General features: G+C 40.4%; 1 protein-coding gene across 1 annotated transcript in view; it reads left to right on the forward strand.

Annotated features, from left to right (window-relative positions):
- The window catches only part of ZFAT (zinc finger and AT-hook domain containing), a 151,300-nt gene that overhangs the window by 63,003 nt on the left and 67,024 nt on the right, over positions 1-21,273 (forward strand). The window contains exons 5-8 of the mRNA XM_065398805.1: positions 4,857-5,010; positions 5,855-7,323; positions 8,689-8,921; positions 19,685-19,772. Coding sequence (XP_065254877.1) covers positions 4,857-5,010; positions 5,855-7,323; positions 8,689-8,921; positions 19,685-19,772 — 1,944 coding nt within the window. The remainder of the gene's footprint in view (positions 1-4,856; positions 5,011-5,854; positions 7,324-8,688; positions 8,922-19,684; positions 19,773-21,273) is intronic.

Below are 21,273 nucleotides of genomic sequence, written 5' to 3' on the forward strand. Positions count from 1 at the left end.
TTCAGCTGAGAGACAAGAAAGTGGAAATTTCTTTTATGTAATGCCAATTTTTTTCTTAAATGGTAAGCATATATAAAATACGTTTGGTTGTCTGTCATTCTACTTTCTTCATATGCTGCTTTTCTTCTTTGATCGTAAAGTGTTTGGGATTAGGACTATGGGAAACGTGGAGCTGCTATATAATAATCTAAAAGAGTACTGAGATATAATCATTTTATGAACACTGTATGTGACCTGGTCAGTGTGGTGAAGTTCTTGTATATCTGGTTATAGACTTTTCTATTTGAATTTATTGATCTAGCTCAAGAGAGGGCTGTCAGGAAAAAAAAACAAGCAGAAAAGCAACACGACAGCAATAAATAAGCAAACCTTCCAATAAATGCTGGGGGGAAATAACAGGGCAGTGACATACTGCCAGGTTCCAGCATGAAGTGACTGGAGCCTAGAGATCATAAGGACACTAAACCGTTATAAAGCCCTCTCAAGAGAGGAAGGGGGATCAGTTTCCAGGGGCTCTCCAGGGAGACAAGCTGACAGAGAGAGGCTCTGTAGCGGGAGTCTGGGGAAGTTGGGTCTTTCCCAGATCCTGGTAATGGTAAGTAGAACCCTGCGCAGATACAAAATTTGAATCTGCATCTATCCGCAAACATGGTCCACAGATGTCCGCATCCATGGATAGAAAGCGTATATCCACAGATTGGCAAGGCTCTAATGGTAAGCCTTGATATCACAGCCCTGGCAAAGCCTACTGGACACTCACCAGGCTGCTGTGTTTAGGTCCTACCTCAATGAGCCCTATGCACGTTCAACTTCCTGAATGGGTAGGCTCCAGCACTGTTTCATTCTAGGCCTCTCTGGCACACTCCCGGGGCACAAGCTCTCTGTCTGTTACTGCTTCAAGAAAATGGGACCTGGCAGTCCAGCTGCCCCTACACCCCTAGGAGCTGTGCTCATCTTCTCCACATTAAGACACACCTACACACCATTCCCTGCCTCAGTTTCTTCATTCTGGAGCATTCTCTGGGCTTAGGTTAGGCTATTTTAGGGTGTCCAAGATCCTCCTCCTGCAGCTAATGGTTCTTCTCCGAATCATGGAATGTATGTCTCTTTATCTCCCCCGCCTCCACCCAACCAGCTTCCTTTGACCTTTGCTGGTCCTGCTGGCAGAAATCCCCTCTGCTACAAAAGCATGCCTTTTGTACCTCTCCCTTGCCCTAATTTTCCTCTTTCCCTCTAACTGACCCAGTCTCTGTTTTAAAGGGCTCATCCTTTTGTTCCTCCTTCTGGGGAAATTCTACTGCTTCAAACCCCAGCCTTCTACAGAGAAATTGGGGGAAAAAATGGTTCTCCTAGCTTCAACCAACCCATTGTGCTAAGATGCTACTTTTTCAATTGGGCAACCATCAAGATAAAGTAAGAAGAATGAATGGTCTGGAAGATGTGTGGCACAGCTCTGATAGCAGATGGTGGATTCTTCATATACTGAGGCATTCATTGAAGCAGCAATTTAAGAAAATCAACTCAAATTCATAAGTTGGTTGCATATAGATTGATTCCCCAAGTTGTCACAGTTGGGGATAGTAAGATCTGTTTTCTCTTTGGTTCTAAATAAGTAGTATTTTGCTTTAAGAAGGCTATTTAGCCACTGTATTAACCATTGGTCACTGCTTCCCAGGCAACAGAACTGCAGGGTCTGAATCCAAGTCAGACCTGCTGAGGTAATCATGGTTAGTACCAGGGGATGTTAGCTCAAACCCAGGTCTGAGAGTGAGAGAATCATATAATTCTTCCCAGGCCTGAGACCTGAGTGGGTTGCACTTGAGATCAAGAGGGAGTCTGAGATACAGATAGCCTGCTAACTTGGCCAAGGACTGTGTCTACTGGGAACATACACTACCTGGCACAATGGGGCCCCTATTCTGATCAGGGCCTTTGAATGCTACTAGTCTCTAAATGTGGTGTGCATTGCAGGTATTAGTTGTAGAGCTGGTCAGAAAATGTTTATCTTTTCTGTGCTCTGGGCTCCCTGGCTAAACTACATCTCTCATGGTGCACTACCATCTCACCTCTTCATGAGCAACCTCAGTGCATCATAGGAGTTCCTGGCCACAATACATCATGGAACATGTAGTCCTGCTGGGAAACCTGGCCCATAGAAGAGAATATGGGTAAAGCCCTGCAAATCTGCGGATATCTGCTTTATATCTGCAGATGTCCGCATCCAAATTTTGTATCCGCGCAGGGCTCTAAGTATGGGCATAAGGAACCTGAATTCATACTCCTAGGAATTGCTGTGGTGGTATTTTGAAATCAAAATTTTTGATTTTTGGAAGTTTGTTTTTTTCAATTAAAAGTCAAAATTTTCCTGTGGAAAGCAAGCATTGCAAAAAAACCCAAACCAAACAAAAAAACCCAAACCCTCCCTCCATTAAAAAACAGTTTTGATGGAAATTTTTTGGCCAGTCCTAGTTATTTACCTACCAACTAGCTTTCCTTCACTCATAGACAGGTTTTAGAGTGGTAGCCGTGTTAGTCTGTATCAGCAAAAAGAACGAGGAGTACTTGTGGCACCTTAGAGACTAACAAATTTATTTGGGCATAAGCTTTCGTGGGCTAAAACCCGAAAGCTTATGCCCAAATAAATTTTAGTCCGTCTCTAAGGTGCCACAAGTATTCCTCGTTCTTTTCTCTCTTCACTCAGAGTATCTAAGGTTTAATCTTGGCCTTTTTACAATTTATTTTTCAACTAAGTCCCTTTTTTTTTAAAGTATTGCTTATTTTTTTTGTAAAAGATAATTTCTTTAAAACCATCTGCTTGATTGGTGGGAAGATAATTACCTTAATTTTGTTCCTTCATGATGCAAGGAATATTTCATATGCATCGTTTTGTTTCTTTTCTCTCTCTCTCGCTCTCATAACATAGTGGGAGTCTAGGTTTACAAAAAAATCATTCTTCTTACTTTATCTAAACAGTCCTATGTGACTTTACCTTTTAATTTTGTTCTCTCCGCTTTATTCTCTTATTTCCCAAACATCTTCGCATTTCATTTCATCCGTGTTCTTTCTTTTGGCACAAAAAGAAACAAGTTACTGTCGTCTTTCTCCGTTAGATCTTTCTTAGTTTCTAATGCTGTAAACTGAAATGTGATCAAATGCTGACATAAACAAACAAAAAATCTTTGAGACTTAATGCAGCCAATTGTGCATGAAGTAACTTATTTCAGCTAAGCTGTTTTAGGTCTAAGATTACACACACACAAAGTATGTTAAAAGAATATTAAGTTTGCAAAGTCAAGCACTCAAAAGTTAGGAAATGCCAGACTTAAGGTTGCATAGGTAACCTTAATATGTCCCTCTTTTGCATATGCATTATGATACAGTCTTTAATTACATAATCATATGCTACTTTTTTCAGAGGACCGCTACCTTATTCAGTGCACAGGATGGACAGAACTCACTGAATGAGCAACTATTCAATATTTTGTTTTCTCCTTATTGTACACTGGGTGTCTCCATGCCTTATTTACTGCCCACTATTCAAACCCGCTAAAGACAGAATTATTAAGTTCCTCATGGGCTTTTCTGTGGTACTCATCACTATTGTATCTGAGTTCTTAACAAACATTTATTTGTCTTCCCAATGCCCCTGTGAAGTGAGGAGGTGGTATTGTCCCAATTTACAGATGGGGAGCTGAGGTAAAGAGATTTCTCTTCATGCCAATCCCCTGCCTCATTCACTGCACAGCTTCCAACTTCCTCAACAAATGAGTTAAGGATCATACAGACAACAGCCTCCTTTACTGTGCAGTCCTGATTCATTCACAGAGCAGGTCCATTCTGTGCACTGAATGTGACAGAATGTGATGGTTTCCCTCACCAGCTTCCAGTCCTGGTCTCCTTGCACAGCCAGTCCCAGGCTCGTCTTTCTATCCTTTCCCTCATTCCTGGTCCAGCTTTTGTCCCCTCTGCATTTTAATTGGACAGCTTCCTCCTCCTCCTTGCTGACTGTTTCCCCTCTGCTGGCACCAGAGCACAGGAGACACAGGCTCCCTGCTCCTAGTTTCAGTGCCCAACCCTACCCTATTTGGGACGTTATTACAGGGAAAGTCCAGCTTTGCTTCTGTAGCGCTGAGCTGGAGCATTCTCAGCTGCACTGTGGGGGTGGTGCATACGCAGTCTGATCAGCTATTGGATCTGTAAGAGGCTGGAGCATGCTCAGCAAGGAGGGGATATTCAGAGATCTCAGCTGCTAAACTCAGTCTCTACTGAGCATGTGCAAAATATGATCTTTTAAAAAGCTTACAACTTGGCCAAACTCGGGCAGATTTTTGCAGGGACAACAAAAGGCACATCCCTGACAAAAAGCCCCACTTTCCCCCTTCAGCACCACATTTCAAGCCTCTGTTTCAAAGCAGGAAGGGTTTAGAGCAGTTTTTTTTTAAAAAATCAACTTTTTTTTTTTTTTTTTAATACTGGTAAAAGTTATTTTTCTCTAGCCTTATTCTTGGAAATGGCTGTATCATTTTGGCTGAAATTCTCCCCAAAACTTCAGCCTGAGGCAGATACCCTGTCATGTAAAATTTCAGTTCAAATGGTTAAAGTCTGGCAAAGATCTAAGCAACTGAAAACAGGATCTTATAATGGAAGTGTCAGGCAACCTTAACTGGCATCAATACCTCCACCTACAATACAACAAAGGTCTGCAATACAAGTACTATAGTTTTACTCTGTCTTTCTACTATTACATTCAAATAAGTAGAACAAACCAAAGTAATAGTCACAGGACAATTGCGTTTTAATATCACTATTTTAATAAACATTATTATACTTTATTTTGTGTTTTATTTTAATTTTAGGAGCTACAAAAATTGTTCCAGTTGAGGCTGCTCCCCCAGAAATTGAATCAGCAACAAATCCTGAGACAGCAGTACCAGACACAGCTCAACGAAGAGGGTATCAAGAATATGCTATTCAACAAACACCATATGAGCAGCCAATGAAATCAAGCAGGTAATTTTAAAGTACTTGGGTTCATGTTAAATTCAGGAGTGACGTGTTTCCTTATCCAGCGTCATGTAAATGGAAATTCCTCCATTTGTTTCCCTTATTTCAGCAGGCAGAAACAGATTATACATCAGGTGAGTCAGAGTAGCTAGACCATTAGAGTCTGTCAAATATTAAGAGTTAGAACAATATAAGAAGATAAAAATAGGTAAAGAATCATCATAACCTAAAATAGCACCTTTGTCTATTGGAATTTACCCCTTTCTTTCGTTATCTTTAAATGGTTTAATATCTTATCCTTCAGCAACTTTGTGAGGCAGATGTTAGCTTTCTCTCAAGACAACCAATCTTGCCTTTATAAACTGAATAGCTATAAGTTCAATGAAGTTAACTATTACTGCTACCAAAACTGTCTCCCGAATGTCGTATTTCCACAAGTGCTAAGACTGTAACTTTAACTGAGTTTCTGCAAATATGTTTACAGCATTTCCCCCTTAATTTTTCTAATAATAATAGTTCAGCACAAGAATGTTGGAAACTTAAACTTTAGAATTGGTTATTCCTGAATTTTTAAAAAAAAATAGATACAGGGGTTAAAATTAATTAGATGTGCAACGTACGGCAATTAGTTTGTGTGAGTCGTGTGTGTGTGTTGGGGGAGGGCGAGACCGGGGTGTGTGTGAGAAGCATATCTGTTAATTAAAAAGTTAGCATCTCCTCCCATCCATAAAATGAGGATTTTTATATGCCCTTAGTCCATAATATACAGTAAGGCTGCTTTGGCATATTTTGCAACTATATATCAGAATTCTAAAGATAACTATATTCTGGTTGTTTGGCTTCTTTCTAGGTTAGGTCCTACTCAGCTAAAAATTTTTACATGTGAATACTGCAACAAGGTGTTCAAATTTAAACACTCTCTTCAGGCTCATTTGAGGATTCACACAAACGAAAAGCCTTACAAATGTTCATACTGCAGCTATGCCAGTGCTATAAAAGCCAACCTCAATGTCCACATGCGGAAACACACAGGAGAGAAGTTTAGTTGTGATTACTGTGCATTTACCTGTCTCAGCAAAGGCCATCTCAAAGTCCATATTGAGAGAGTCCACAAGAAAATTAAGCAACATTGCCGCTTCTGTAAAAAGAAATACTCAGATGTCAAAAATCTAATTAAGCATATCAAGGAAACACATGACTTGCAAGACAAAAAAGTGAAAGATGTATTTGATGAGCTCCGCTTGATGACCCGAGAAGGCAAGAGACAACTGCTGTATGACTGTCATATTTGCGAACGTAAATTCAAAAATGAACTGGATCGAGATCGACACATGCTAGTCCACGGTGATGAAAGGCCCTTTGCTTGTGAGCTATGCGGCCATGGAGCCACAAAGTATCAAGCACTCGAACTTCATGTCCGAAAACATCCATTTGTGTACGTTTGTTCTGTGTGTTCGAAGAAATTTGTCAGTTCTGTAAGGCTCCGTGCACATATCAAAGAACTGCATGGAAATTTACAAGAGATTTCTGTTTTTAATAGTTCTATCAATCAGAGTTTCTGCCTTCTGGAACCAGGAGGTGATATCCAACAGGAAGCACTTGGAGAACAGTTTTCACAGACTGCAGATGAGTTCACGCCCCTAAGTGCTAATGCTCTCAGCGTACCAAAGCAATCTACTTGTAAAGATGAATCAAATACCATAGATGGAAGCCATAATGATCAGCATGGTGGTCTTCTGAAAATTGAGACTGCCCCTTCTTTAGAATTTGAAAACTCCCCAGTGGAGAATGTACCAGAACCACCATGTCAACCATCAACAGACCTAGCAGCACCAGACCCTCAATCAGACCTGGCTTCAGATCGTTTCTTACTTAAAAATGCTACCTGTGCTTCCAATGAGCTAAAGGCTTCTCATGAAAATGTACAGAAAGTCAGTCATGATAGTTCAGTGAACATGCAGGGTGAAGAAATTCAGCTGTTGTTGTCTGGAGGCAAAAGCTCTAATATAAGACAGAAAAATATAGACATCGAGAACCTTTCAGCTTCCGAAGAGAAAGTTCAACCCTTTTGTCTTAATGAATTAGAAACTAGCAAGTCACCAAATCAAAACACAGATGAGTCCACAAACCCTCGTACAGCATTAGATTCCAATACAGCCATCAGTCCACAGCTGGACTCTCATAATATGGCTTCTGATAATCGAAGTGGAGCTGTTGCCTTTATGCAGATATTGGACAGTTTACAAAAGAGACAAATGAACACAGACTTGTGTGAGAAGATCAGGAAGGTTTATGGAGACTTGGAATGTGAATACTGTGGTAAGGAGCAGTGGAATACTGTGAGTTAGTTCACATAAGTCACATAGCAGTACTTTTTCATTGCATTCTGGTTTATAGTTTGGTGCATTTGTGTATCTTTTCATTTGTAGCAATAGTAATTTCTGACTTAAGTACAAAGGTTCTGGGCTGGGTTCTGGTCCACTGAAATTATTTTGTGCTGCATAAGCAGTGCAAAATGAACTTAAATCTGCCAGGGAAACCTTGGAAAAGGGAGACGGCATGGCAAAGTGAGGTTCTGATATGCCTGATTCTCTGCTGGGGTAACATCCATGTGGGATGGTATGCTTGCAACGTAAGTTAAAGCTATTGTTTTCTCTTCCCCTCCCATGCCCCTTGCTGCTTTAACTTTTGCCGGGGCCAGGCAGAGCAGAACCAAGGAGTTGCATTCAGCTCACCGTCAGCCCATGCTCTCCATAGTGCTCAAGTTCTGTGTGGGCCATAATGGAGAATTCAGCCTTCCATGTTTCTGTAGTATGTAGAGATGTGTATATATACACCAGACATGTCTGATGACATCTTCTGATAGCAAATAATGTCATGTTAAATTACTGATGTGGTTTCCCTTTTTCATAACTTTCTCAAACAAATTCCTTTGGGGTGGAAATTTTCAATACTTAGTCTGAGACCAAAGTTGTTGTGTTTTGGTGGAAGTTACAAAAGTGGGGAGTAGCATACACTTGTCTCCGATGTTCTGACTGAAAGTTTTGTGCTTGCATAATTCAAAAATGGAGAAAGTCAGAAACTCTGAACTTGTCTTGTTATAGTGTTCATCACTGAGAAGGGAAAGGAATTCAAGTTTGAAGATATTCAGTATTTAAATGTAGAGTTATCCTTTAAAGTCAGCATATTTCTACAGGCATGTTCAAAGATTTTCTAATCACTTTTTTTCCTGGAGTCCTTATTTTAGAACAGTTTGGAACAAGAGGGTCAAGTGTCAACAAGGCCTCCTGACTTATTTATGGTTGGTTCAGCTAAACCATACTTGCTACGAATTCCTGCATTTTCATGTTTTAATTAGGGGCACACCTTTAAAAGCACTTCCTCATTAGGAACACGCTTGTTACGATATCCTGCATTAAGGGGTCCCTTGTTAAGATCTCTTTCTTTAGCACATGTCAATTAAGGAGGTGCCACAATTGTTATTTCTAAATATATTTGCATCAGTGAGATGTCTTAAGATAATTTTAACAGCTAACATTTCATTAAACACAAAAGGAAAGGATTCAGATGATGTGGCTTGAATTGAAATTGAATATGTATTTGAATTCTTTACAATATCAATTTAAAAAATATCTTCAGAAAAAAAACTTGTTTTCATGTTTGACTGTTTAATTTTATTTTTAGGCAAGTTGTTTTGGTACCAGGTGCATTATGACATGCATGTTCGTACTCACACTCGAGAGCATTTGTATTACTGTTCCCAGTGCAATTACTCCTCCATCACCAAAAACTGCCTTAAGCGTCATGTCATTCAGAAGCACAGTAACATTTTGCTGAAATGTCCCACCGAAGACTGTGACTACTCCACTCCAGATAAATACAAGCTCCAGGCACATCTTAAAGTTCACACAGAGCTGGTAAGTACAAACGAAATAGTATTTTTTTAATCTAAGTTCTATGTCATCATCAGAATTTTCAAAATCAAGTGACAATATTACATGATGACCTCTGCCTCTGTTCCCAAAACATATCTAATCTGTCTAACCTCTGTTCTTATATGACGCCCATCATTGATATAAAAAGGTGATTCTTTGAGTGTTGGTCCCTAGGTGTATTCCACTGTGGGTATGCATGTGCTCCGTACGACTGAGATTGGAAGATTTTTACTAGCAGCGTCCATAGGTCCATGCCTGAGCCCTTTTCCTCTTTGTGCTCCAAATCAAAGGTATAAGGGACGGGATGGATTGGCTGCCTCTCCAGTTCCTTTCTACCATCCTTAGTTTGTGACAGAACTTCTTCAATGACTGCAGTGATATCTAGCTCGGCAGGCCTCAGTCGACGTGGTGGATATGGCCTCCTGCTCGATGGTGACAGCTATAGTCATATGGAGGGCTTAGTGGCTCCTGTCCTCTGGGTTCCCCGGGAAGGTACAAATTACAGTTGAAGATTAATCCTGTGAGGGAGAAAACCTGTTCTGTGAAAAGACAGATAACTCATTAGATTCACTGAAAAACTCAAGGGCAACCCTTGGTCCACTGGGAGTCTCCACTTCAGCACCAAAAAGTAAGTACCACAGGCCTCAGCCATATAGACAGACCAACACCTCAAACATTTTAACCAAAGGGGCTATGAACCACCAAGAAAACAGCCCAGGGTGCAATGTAGCAAACATAACATTTCCCCCCTTCCTCCTTCCAGCTCCCACCTCCACATAAGAAACTTCTGTCACGACCTTTGAGGGTTGCCAATCACTCCAGCTGTAATCTGTCCAGGGCTCCAATACCCAATTTGGTGGTCGCCTAACCTGTTCATCCCAGCCTTGGCACAAGATAACAACAGAATGAACTTGTACAGAAAAATGATAAAAGTCAAAAACATCCTGTCACCCATGGGCGAACACTTTTCTCAAAGCTATCACACCATAGCTGACCTGTCAGCCCTCATCCTCAAAGGAAACCTGCACAACACCTTCCTGTAGATATGTGACATCTTTTGTGAGACTTCACCTTCATTGCCTGCAGGTTTGGCTTCAGCTGGTTTACTTGCTGAGCAGACAGTGTGGACAAACTAGTCTTGTTTCCCCACAGAGCATGAGCTTCTCTGACTTGGTGGAGGAGCAAGTGTGTGTGTGGTCCCCTTCATTCCCCACCTCAATGGAGAAGACATTAATCATGGATGCCTGCTTATTAGGGTGGGGCAGCCATATAGACGAGAGTGCAGCCCAAAGGACATAGAGTCCTGGTTGCATATAAACCTCCAAGAACTGTGTGCAAATCCGCGACTCCTGCAAGTGATTCCCACCTTTCATACGAACGCTACATATTTGAGTGATGTCAGCCAAAATGACAACAGTGTTCTACATCAAAAAACGGGGAGAAAGATCCAGCCCTCTACGTATAGAAGCTGTCAATCTTTGGAACTGATATATTCACCGTCAAAACACTGCGTCCACAGTGCACCTTCTAGGGATACATAACATGCTGGCAGACAGCCTCAGCGGACACTTCTCCAAGGATCCCGAATGGTAGTTGCATGTAGCTGTAGTACAGAGCATATTTCGCCAGTGGTGGTCTCCATCTTGGGACCTGTTTGCATCTCAAGAGAACTGAAAATGCATGATCAACTGCTCCAATGGAGCTCAAGGTTAGGGCTCCAGAGGAGAGAGATTCCTAGTTCCTTGGTTGAGACAGTTGGTGTATACCTTCCTGATGAGCAAGACAGAGCAGTGGTCATCCTGATTGCTCCCAGATGGTCCAGACAGTTCCTCAACATTCTTCAGATGTCAGCATGCCATACATTAGTATCCATGCCATACATTCCCAGACCTTTTGACCCAGGACAGTGGCAAGGACAGGCATCCTAATCTGGCTTTCCTCCCCCTGACAGCTGGGTATTTTGATGAGCGTTGAACCTAGACATGACACATTCAGAAGCTGTTCAGTCTATCCTTAACAATAGTAGGAAGGAATCCACTAGAGAGTAACACACAGCTAATTGGAAAAGGTTCCATGTTTGGGGTTATCTGGCTATGATGATATCAGATGACTTTGGCACCCCACCGTATCAGAGTATCTTCTTTCCTTAAAGACTTCAGGTCTTTCCCTTCACTCCCTCTGGGTACACTTAGTAGCTATTTCCACCTGTCATTTTCCTATTGACAACCTCTCCATCTACATTCATCCTGTGACTTTATGATGTCTGAAATGTCTGGTCCAAACCTTCTTTCCTGTGATGAATCCTGCTCCATCATGGGACCTCAGTCTGGTCATCTCAGCATTAAAAAGGCTTCTATTTGAACTCCTCGCCTCATACTCTTTGACCCACTTATCTATGAAGCTTGTCTTTCTGGTCTGTATCACCTCAGCTGGGTGGGTAGGTGAGCTGGGGGCCCTTATGGCTGATCCACCATACACAATCTTCTATAAAGACAAAGTTTCTCCAAATTTACTCCCAAAGTAATCTCAGATTTCCATCTGAATCAAACAATTCACTTACCTGTCTTCTTCCCAAAACCTCACATCACCAGTGAGAATAGGAGACTTCATTCTCTAGATATCTGTCGAGCTTTGGCATTCTACCTACAAAGAACAAAATCTTTTAGGAAATTGCCTAGACTGTTTATATCCTTTGCTGAATGAATGAGAGGGGAAGCAGTCTCTTCCCAGGGACTTTCAAAGTGGATTCCAAGCTTCATTCTGCTGTGTTATGAGTTAACAGACAACCATCCACCAAGGCCTCTTCGATAGCCTCCCTTCAAGATGTTCTGTTACTGACATCTGTAAAGCAGCAATATGGGGTTCTATCCATACCTTCATATGACATTACACCCTGGTGCAAGCTTCTGTAATTGACACATCTTTCACCACATCAGTCCTGCAGGCATTGATACCATAGAGGCCTGTGCATTCTCCTCTGCAATTAATACTGCTTCTCAGTCACCCACAAAGGAATACAATAAGGACCATCACATGAAGAAGGAGAAGTAACTTATCTTGTACAGTAATGGAGTTCTTCGAGATGTGTGGTTCCTACCCACCCTCCTGTATTCCATGACCCGCCCTCCTTTCCTTCTGCTTCAGAGCCTTACATATGATTTATGCTAGAGAAGGAACTGGAGAGGTGGTCTGTCCACACCACCCCTTATATCCTCTGTTCAGAGTGTGAGGAGAGGAAGGGCTCAGGCACAGACCAACAGACACTGCTAGCAAAAATCTTCTGGTCTCAAGCACGTGGAGTGCATATGCTCCCACAATGGAATACAGATGGGGACCACACATCTTGAAGAACTCTAGTTACTGTATAAAGTAAGCACCTTCTCTTTTTCATTCCCTTGTGGTGGCACCTGCTGCATCTAACCAGGCTGCCATTATATATCAGGTAACATCTCAAGGCTTCGAATGTATTTTTTTACTTGCCTGGTAACTGATTCTTTTGTAGTTCCTGCAGCTAAGGAGAGATCAGAGAGGAAAAGGATGTTGGGATAAGGAGTCTAGAAAGATGACCTGCTTGTTGGTAAAACATGATTTCTTCTCCTGAGGTGGAGGGTTGGTACTAGAAAAATATCATGTGGCATGTGAGAGAGATGTTTCCGTGTATGAGACATACAAGGCTGCTATCTTCAGTTAACTTCACACATTTGCACTACATTAGTCTCTTTATTTGACAGCTTCAGGACATGCCCACTTCAGAACAGTCGTGCCCTCCTCAGATCCACCTTGTTAGATGGTTGTTATTGCTAGTAACAAGCGTGAAGGTTTATATTGACAATTCTTGAAAGAGATAAAAACTTATTTACCTAATAACGCTGGTTCTTCGATTAGACTGTCAATATAGATCTACAATCCCTTCCCTCTCCTCCCATGTTTTCATAATTTGTATAGTTTCTGAGTAAATAGAAGTCACCTCAGGACAACTGAGACAGCAGTAGCGCGTCTTCACCAGACTCACTACAGTGGTGCAGCTGCACCGATGTAGCACTGTAGAGTAGATCTGTCCTGAGTAAGTTCTCCTTAGGGAAGACTTAGGGCTGTCATAGCAGAGGTTTGCATGATAGGATGAAATGCATTGGTAGACACACATGGAAAGGATTGCACAGCAACATACAGCACTGGCCAGCTTTAGCCAATTAGTAATAGTTATTCTCTATTGAGGAGTGAAAGACATTTTTCTTTTTTGTTTTTATTGCTGTAAAATGATAAAAATTTCATGAGTCAAACTATCAAAATACAAGAGGTTTTTCTTCTTCAAATTGTAAGATACAATGATAAAAACATTTTAAGTAGGTTGGGAAGGAAATGAGAGAGAGAGAGAGAGAGAGAGAAAAGATGGTGTGTGGAGGGAGAAAATTTAATAGGGAGACTGTAGAATCTTGATGGAAAGTTTGAAGTGCTGTGATACGTTAGCAATACTTTGACTTGGTGATGAGGTGAATGAATCCCATTGTGCCAGAGCAGGAGCTTTGTGACATTGGGCTGTTTCTTGCATTATTCATTTCAAGAATAAGTAGTGCTGTCTGTTTCCTTTTTTGGCTTCTCTCGTCTTCATTTTTGACATTTAGACATATCTTTGTGTTGTTTATGTAAGCTACTGCTTGTCTAAAACTATTGAGACCCTGGCTATGAGTACAAGTTTCTTGTAGGCTTCTATATTAATTTGATGTTTATTTTATTAGCATGATAAAAGAAATGATCTGAAAGAGCAGTAGGAAAAAAATATTGCTCTGTGGGGAAGAAACGGTGCTATGCTGCGCAAAGCTGAAGACTGAGGGCAATATTCACAACGGAGGGAACTATTTTTCCTGAGGGTTAATTCTTAACTTGTTATTGCCTCCTGCCGCAAGCCAGTATCAGTCTCTTTTACTGATTTATTTTTATCTCTTCTTGCCCTCCCAACCGCATTTCCCTTTGTGTCTTACCCATTCTTCTGCCTCCCTAACCACTTGTCTCTTTCCTTAGTTCCTCTTCTTTATGGCCAACTTGTCATCAGGATCCCTTGTTTCAGAGGAATCAAATTTCTGGGCTGAGGGTTCATTACCAAAAATGTTCTGCTGTCTGTTCATCCCCAGTCTTGGGCTTTTAAGGCATTAAGAACCACCAATACCTTGAATTGTATTCAGAAGCACCAGTTGATGTTACAACTGGGATGGGTTTTTAAATTTTTTTGCATAGTGGCCAGGGCATTGAATAGTCAGGTCATATTCATTCATATGAATTAGCAATCTAATCTGTGCAATATAGATCAAATGAGGATAATTTCTCAAAGGTTTGTATAGCCCTTTCAGAAAACCCATTTTTTCTAGGGTGATTAATGGAAGGAATAATAGATACTTGTGTTGAAAATTACTGCAGTCTTAATGTGTATACTTCTGAGTCACTCAGAATCAAAGTGTGGAGAAAACTTGATGTCAAATAAATATTCATATCATTTTCATAGTTAATATTTACTTATACTTTTCAGGGAGGGAGCCATCAGCCATTTTTGTGTGTGTTTGCACCGTACTGTAGTGGGGCCTTAATACCTAACTGAGTCCTCTAGGTGCTACCCAAATACACATAATGAATAGTAATATCAGTCTCTGCAGGTTTTTCCTCCAAATGAAATAAGTATCCCTAGTACAAAAAAGGAATACAAATTAATTCTTCATTTTGTACCACCTTTGTCTAGTTTGGACCTGAATAATTTCTGTGTACTCATGGCCACAAGGAGATTTATGCCAGGTTCACCCTGATGCATTTCTTGAACTGTGTCAGTTATTAGGAAAACTGCTAGCAAAATCATTCTAGTAGTAAAAACAGCAGGCAACATCCAGCCCCATTGAAGTCAATGGCAAAACTCCCAAAGACTTCAGTCGGGTCAGGATTTCACTCAGTGTATACAAAGGAGAGGTTTGTTACATCACGTAGTTGCTTGCCATTTCAAAGAGCATCTCCACTGGCATGTGCTATATCATATCCTACTATTGTTGGTTTCTAGTGTATCCAGGCTAAGGTCAGGTTCAGCACTTTTGCTTCATTAAATAAATTTCATAGTGGTCTGTCCATATTTTAAGTGCTGCATATCGTAAGACTGGGATTTTTTAAATGCCTGTATACTATTGCACTTACCCATTTAATTAATCTTGAAGCTTGCATGTACTTCAGGGAAGCAATACACTGATCAATGGACTGTTCTTTGTGTGTAGAATTCATAATATATCTGGTGATTTGTTTGTAGCAAGATTTGAATACATTCATATAATGAAAGGCATATGTGTAAATGGCCTTATGTTGTAATGAAGTATAGCATAGTTAAATTAAGAAATTCCACCCGCTTGTAATAGACTGCTTAATTCACAAGGTTTGAGAGCATTTCTGAATCTGATTCTGTTGTCTTCACAGAGTGAGAAATCTAACTGTTTTTCTTTGTTTAGAAATTTATTTTATCTTTTTAAGCTTCTTGCATTTTCTCTAAGTTAGTTAATAGGGACATTAAGTAAGGCTCCGTCTTCACTTAAACTGCTGCAGCTGTGTCCCCGTAGCGCTTCAGTGTAGACACTCACTAAAGCAATGGGAGAGGTTCGCCCATTCCTGTAATGAATCCACCTCCACAAGAGGCGGTAGCTAGGTTGGGAGAAGAATTCTTCTGTCAACCTAGTGCTGTCGACACTGGGGTTAGGTCAGTTTAACTATATCGTTTAACTATAACTAAACAATGTAGCTGGGTTGACCTATTTTTTTATTGTAGACCTGGCCCAAGTCTCAGGAACTGGTTTGATTTTGAAATTGAAGTAGCTGACTGGATCGTGCTGCCAATCTATAACAAAGGTAGAGCTAGCTCACAGAACACTTTGCCTTTTTGTGTCTTTCAGAAAATCTTCAAAGGCATTTAAAAGGCAGGTATCCTGATAAGGCATAGGATAAATTACGTTTATTCTTACAAAAGGGAAAAAAATCAGATGTTGTGAATGTGCTGGGGGCATTATTACATCTGACCTCCATCTGAGTCCTTTTAACACCTTTGTCATCATCCATGACAAGGGCACTCAGAATAGCAAGAGCTGTGATGGGGACCCTCTTTGGGACTCTGCATTTATGACCTGGGTAAGCTCTGAAATGCTTAATTTGTAACAGGAATTCTTAAGGGCTGGCTCTGAGAGTGACAGGGTTACTCTGAAGGACTAGTGCTGTAACAAGCTCTCAGAAGGAGAGTGACAGGAATATTCTTAGACTCAGAACTAGATGATGCAACCCTGTGAAACTCTGTGGCGCTGACTTGGACAAACAACTCTGAAAGGTTCAGCTTCAGCTGGATGCACTCCATAGGATTATGGAGGTTGACACGGCGTACTTTGAAGGCACTGTGTACTGAGTAGTGCAATCTCTGTGTGAGACTACAAAAAACACAGTTTTTGAAGAGCATATATTATAGAACTTAGTAAAGATGACTTTCTAACTGCCCAAGGAAATAGATTTTGACTACATTTTTTTTTAAAGGCTTTGATGTTAAAATCAGTCATCGTGGAAAAATATTATTGTTGGTACTGTAGCTCTACATGTATTTACTGGTAATTTGAAAATAAGATTCTCTGTCAGTTATATAGGTGTGTATTTATAAATTTGTGTAAAGTATATGTGTCTCTGTATGTTCTGTACAAACACCTCTGTGTTTATAGGCCCAGAAATATCCATATGAGTCCATATAACTCAACTTAATACAGTATTTACCTACCAAAAGCTACATCAGAAGAATGTCCCCTTTGTGTCAGAAAGCAAAGCAAGAGTGAAATGTACTGTGGTCGCCATTTTCAAACTTGGGGCCTAAATGTAGATATCTAAATTTAATGGGAGCTGCGGGTGCCCAACACCTCTTATAAATCAGAGTACTTATTTAAGTGCCTAACTTTAGGCAACCAGTTTTGATAATTTTGGGTGCATATGTTCCTCAGAGCTGGAAAAATAGATATGAGTACAACCATTTGTGCACTGATATTGGTGGGTATGTTTTTCCACTTAACTTTAACATCCTTACTATTTATTTCTGTCCTGAATGTAACATTTCTTTGAAAGTAATTCCTGATGAGTTTTTCAATTTATTTAGACTTCTAAAATAAGAGGTGCCTATCTAAATGCTCCAGACACCTCTGAAAATACTTAACAGTACAATGAACCGGAAAAAAAGCTCAACATCCCTATGCTGTTAATTAATATATATTTTATATTTTGTTTAAACATTATGTATAATAGGATATGTGGTGAGATTCAGGAATAAATTGAGATCCACCAACTCATTTCACATAGGCCACTGTGAACAGCCACTAGATCAGAATAATCTTAGCATTGCATATGTTTTTAAAACTCTAAATACAAACACTGAAAAGCAAGGGTTCTCAAACTTTTTTTTCTGGAACCCCCTTTGAAAATATTTCAGGCTGTTACAATGCCCCTCAAAAAGTGAGACCTCCCCTCTCCCTCCCATACCACACCATCCTTACTTCTGCACTGCTGCTGCTGGTGGCACTGCTTTCAGAGCTGGGCACCCGGCCAGAAGCCACCGCTCTCGTGACCCTTGCCTACAATAGACCTCCTTTTAGATTGGGACCCCCAGTTTGAAAAACACTGCTGAAAAGGAATCCAGCATTTGGAAAGATAACTTTTAATGCAAATATTAGTGTGGAATTGTAACATACTAATGTCTATCATTTTAGGTAGTGTGAAGTCTGGTGCTGCAAAGTCAGTTGTGGCAGATTGGGGTCTAATGGGGCTATGCCTCTTGCTCTCATCTCCACCCCTCAAATTAATAGTTCTTTGAGGTGCCGCTGCATATTCTCCATTTGTGAGATCAAGTCACCTGCACTGCAAGCTTCCAACATCTTCTAGTGAACATTGTCCACTGGGACCATTTACTCCTCCCTCCTTTTCCCCTTATGGAAACTTTTGATGATATAAAAGCGTGAGTGTTCCCAGCCACCATTTAGTTTCTAACTACCAGAGGTACAGCACGCTCAGATTGTATGCAGTATCCTTAATGCTTTCTTTTGCCATTCGGGGAATATTTTTGTTTTTCTTCGATTGTCAGTTAATTAGCTTTTCTTAAGTAGAAGAAGAAAGAAGAGGATGCTTGTACAGCATGGGCATTGCCTGAACTCACAAAGGTAGGAAGGCTGCCTCATGCCCCTATCCCTGGAGAAGGCTTTTCAGGTTCAGTCAGCTAAGTCTGCCATTTAGGATATTCTAATAGAAAGGAGGAAACAATCCACCAGATTCCTCTCTAGGATGAAATAGGAAAGATTCTCCATCTTGGATACCTAGGAGGCCTGTATCCTTCAGAGGCTGTTATCCGCAGTATCCTGGACTAGTTCCTCCATTTGAAGCAAACAGGAAGACTATCTGTTCAATTAAGTGTTGTTCTGTGTGCAATATTGGTATGTTATCTTTCCAGGCTTACACACTATTTGCACTCCCCACAATCAAAGGCCTAATCCATGCGTACCCACCAGTTCGAGAGTCACCTCCATCATGACTGGCATCTCTCTTGGAACCCACAAAGGACTGCTCATTTTACTATTTTTATTCTCTCTCGAAACTGCTTTCCTGGTGACCATCACCTCAGCAAGAAGGGTTAGCGAGATTCCAGCTCTATTTGCGGATCCACTTTATAGAGTGTTCCATGGGGATAAAGTGCAGCCAAGATCTCTTCCAAAATTCCTCTCCACCTCACAAATGAAAAATGTTATGCAACTATTGACAACTAAGGGCTGTCCAACAAATTGTTTATAATGGTGATGTTTGTATTAGTGAAGATAAACTCATGATATAGACCCTGATTTATTAAAGCACTTAAGCATTTGTTTATGTCCCCTGGAACTTGAGTAAGAACAATCTCTTATTGTGTGTTTATGCAGTACCTAGCACAAAAGGGTCCCAGTCTTAGTTGGGGCGTCTAGTGCTACAGTAATGTAACATTATTATTTTTTATATGCAAAAGAAAACAAAGATCTTGCTAGCACACTCCCTAATTCCATTTGACCTATAGTATCAAAAATGTTTTTATAGGTAACACTTATGAAACTCTGACAAAATTTTTTAACTTGAAACAGTTGAATAATAATAATATATTTGTATTTAGTGCTGAATATTTATCTGGCATTTCGAAACCATAGACCCTGGTTTTCTAATGAAATCTGCCATAATCACCTTATGTTCTAGCAAAGTCCCATTGAACTGTGGTAGAAAGGTATGTCCTGGCTGAGGCCTGCAGAATTAAGGCCACAATGAGATCTGTTCCTTTGGCTTTGGAAGGATGGATTGATCAAATGATGAAAAAATTGAATACTCCTGCTCACATCAAACCCTTCATCTTTCCTTCTGATCTGTGACTTGTACAGTAATATTTCACCTCCCAATTCTGTAAAGAGTTAGGTAGATCATAATGCTTTAATTTATTTAACATTTTCCCCATGTGCTACAAATCAAAGCACTAAATCATCCCAGGATTAATGACATGGGGTTTTTAGAATAATTGTATATTACACCTTCATTATATTTCATTATAATAATGGCATTAGCTTTTCATAATGCTCAGTGCGATTCACATATGAGCATTTTGGTTGTAACTTTGTTGGGAGCCGTATATGATTCAGTGTGTAATGAGTGTAGTAATCAGCCCAGTGAACGCCTAATGTAATCTCTTCCTTTCCTTTAAGGACAAAAAGAGTTATTCCTGTCCGGTGTGTGAGAAGTCATTTTCTGAAGATCGACTTATAAAATCACATATCAAGACAAATCACCCTGGTAAGACAAACCACAATAACATTTCTACATCTAGTGCAACAGAGGAAGACTGTCCTGGAGTAAGCAATATAACGCGATTGCTCTGTGTAAAAAATTACATTCTTATTCTAAACTAGTTATATTAAAACTTCAGTAGAGTTTACAGATCTTTAGGGATTAGATTGTAAACATACAATACGCTAATTTGTGGCGTGGGAACAGAGTAAAAGGGCGTGTTGTGTGATATTTATGGGCTTTACACTGCAACATGCTGAGCCGTCTGTCCCTGATTCAGCATAGCACTTAAGCATCTCAGTTGTCCCATCAAAGTAAATTAAACTATTTGTGTGCTTAAAAGCTACTGCTGGATTGGGTTCTGAGTCCTCACCACCTTGCAGGATCCAGCCCTTCTTGTCTGTTAAATAAAAAGCTAGCTTTTCATGGTGATACTCTTTGACAATTCTACATGCTAGTGTCTATTCTATTTATACATCAAAGGATATTTATTATTCAATAATATCTACTGTTCAAGCCAAAAAGGGCCCTGATCATAAAAAGGGTGAACCACAGTGGCCCTGTCTAAACTTGGTAAATAGGTACATTTAAAAAAAAAAAAAAAATCTTAGCTGACACATTTTAATTTACACATTTTTAAACACTGCTTGGCACCTAGCATAGACATTGTTTAACACTTTTTAATAACGTGTTAGCTGGTCATGGCCAAGCCTCTAGTGTGTGTGTGTGTGTGGGGGGGGGGGGGGGGCAGGGGAACCAGCTAGTTTAAGCATAACTGTCTGAAATACATCACAGCAGGTCAGGCCATAGTCCAGTGTAATCCTACTGATAGTAGTCAGTACAGGATGCTTACTTTCAACAGTAACCATTGCAAGATTTTCCCTACCTCTGAGTCATATCAGCACCACATGCTCTATATTACTGTTGTTAATTTGTATTATGGATGGTGCCCAGAAGCTGCCAATCAGAATTGGGGACCAAATGTGCTAACGGGTGCAAACATGTAGTGAGATATGGAGTGGGTAGCATTTTCAAAAGCAGCCAAGTCCCATTGAATGTCAGTTTGACCCATCATTCCTACTCTGACGAGGTCACAGTGAAAAGAAAGACAAAGAAGCATGAAGGGTGAGGGAAATGGGTATATCAAATACACCTCTACCCCGATATAACGCGACCCAATATTACACAAATTTGGATATAACGTGGTAAAGCAGTGCTCCGGGGGCGCGGGGCTGCGCGCTCCAGCGGATCAAAGCAATTTCAATATAACGCGGTTTCACCTATAACGCGGTAAGATTTTTTGGCTCCCGAGGACAGCATTATATCGGGGTAGAGGTGTATATAAACAAATTATTGTAGACAAATATACATTTGCTTTTTTAAGAGAAGTAGAATACTATATACATTCATACAAGCCATCCCAATTGCTTGAAAACGTAGTCATTGTTTATTTTCTGAATTGTTTTGCTTGTGTCTGTACTGGAGGGTGAGCTGGTTGGGTCAGGAA

This window comes from Emys orbicularis, chromosome 2 (assembly GCF_028017835.1).
Source record: "Emys orbicularis isolate rEmyOrb1 chromosome 2, rEmyOrb1.hap1, whole genome shotgun sequence".
Taxonomy (NCBI): domain Eukaryota; kingdom Metazoa; phylum Chordata; order Testudines; family Emydidae; genus Emys; species Emys orbicularis.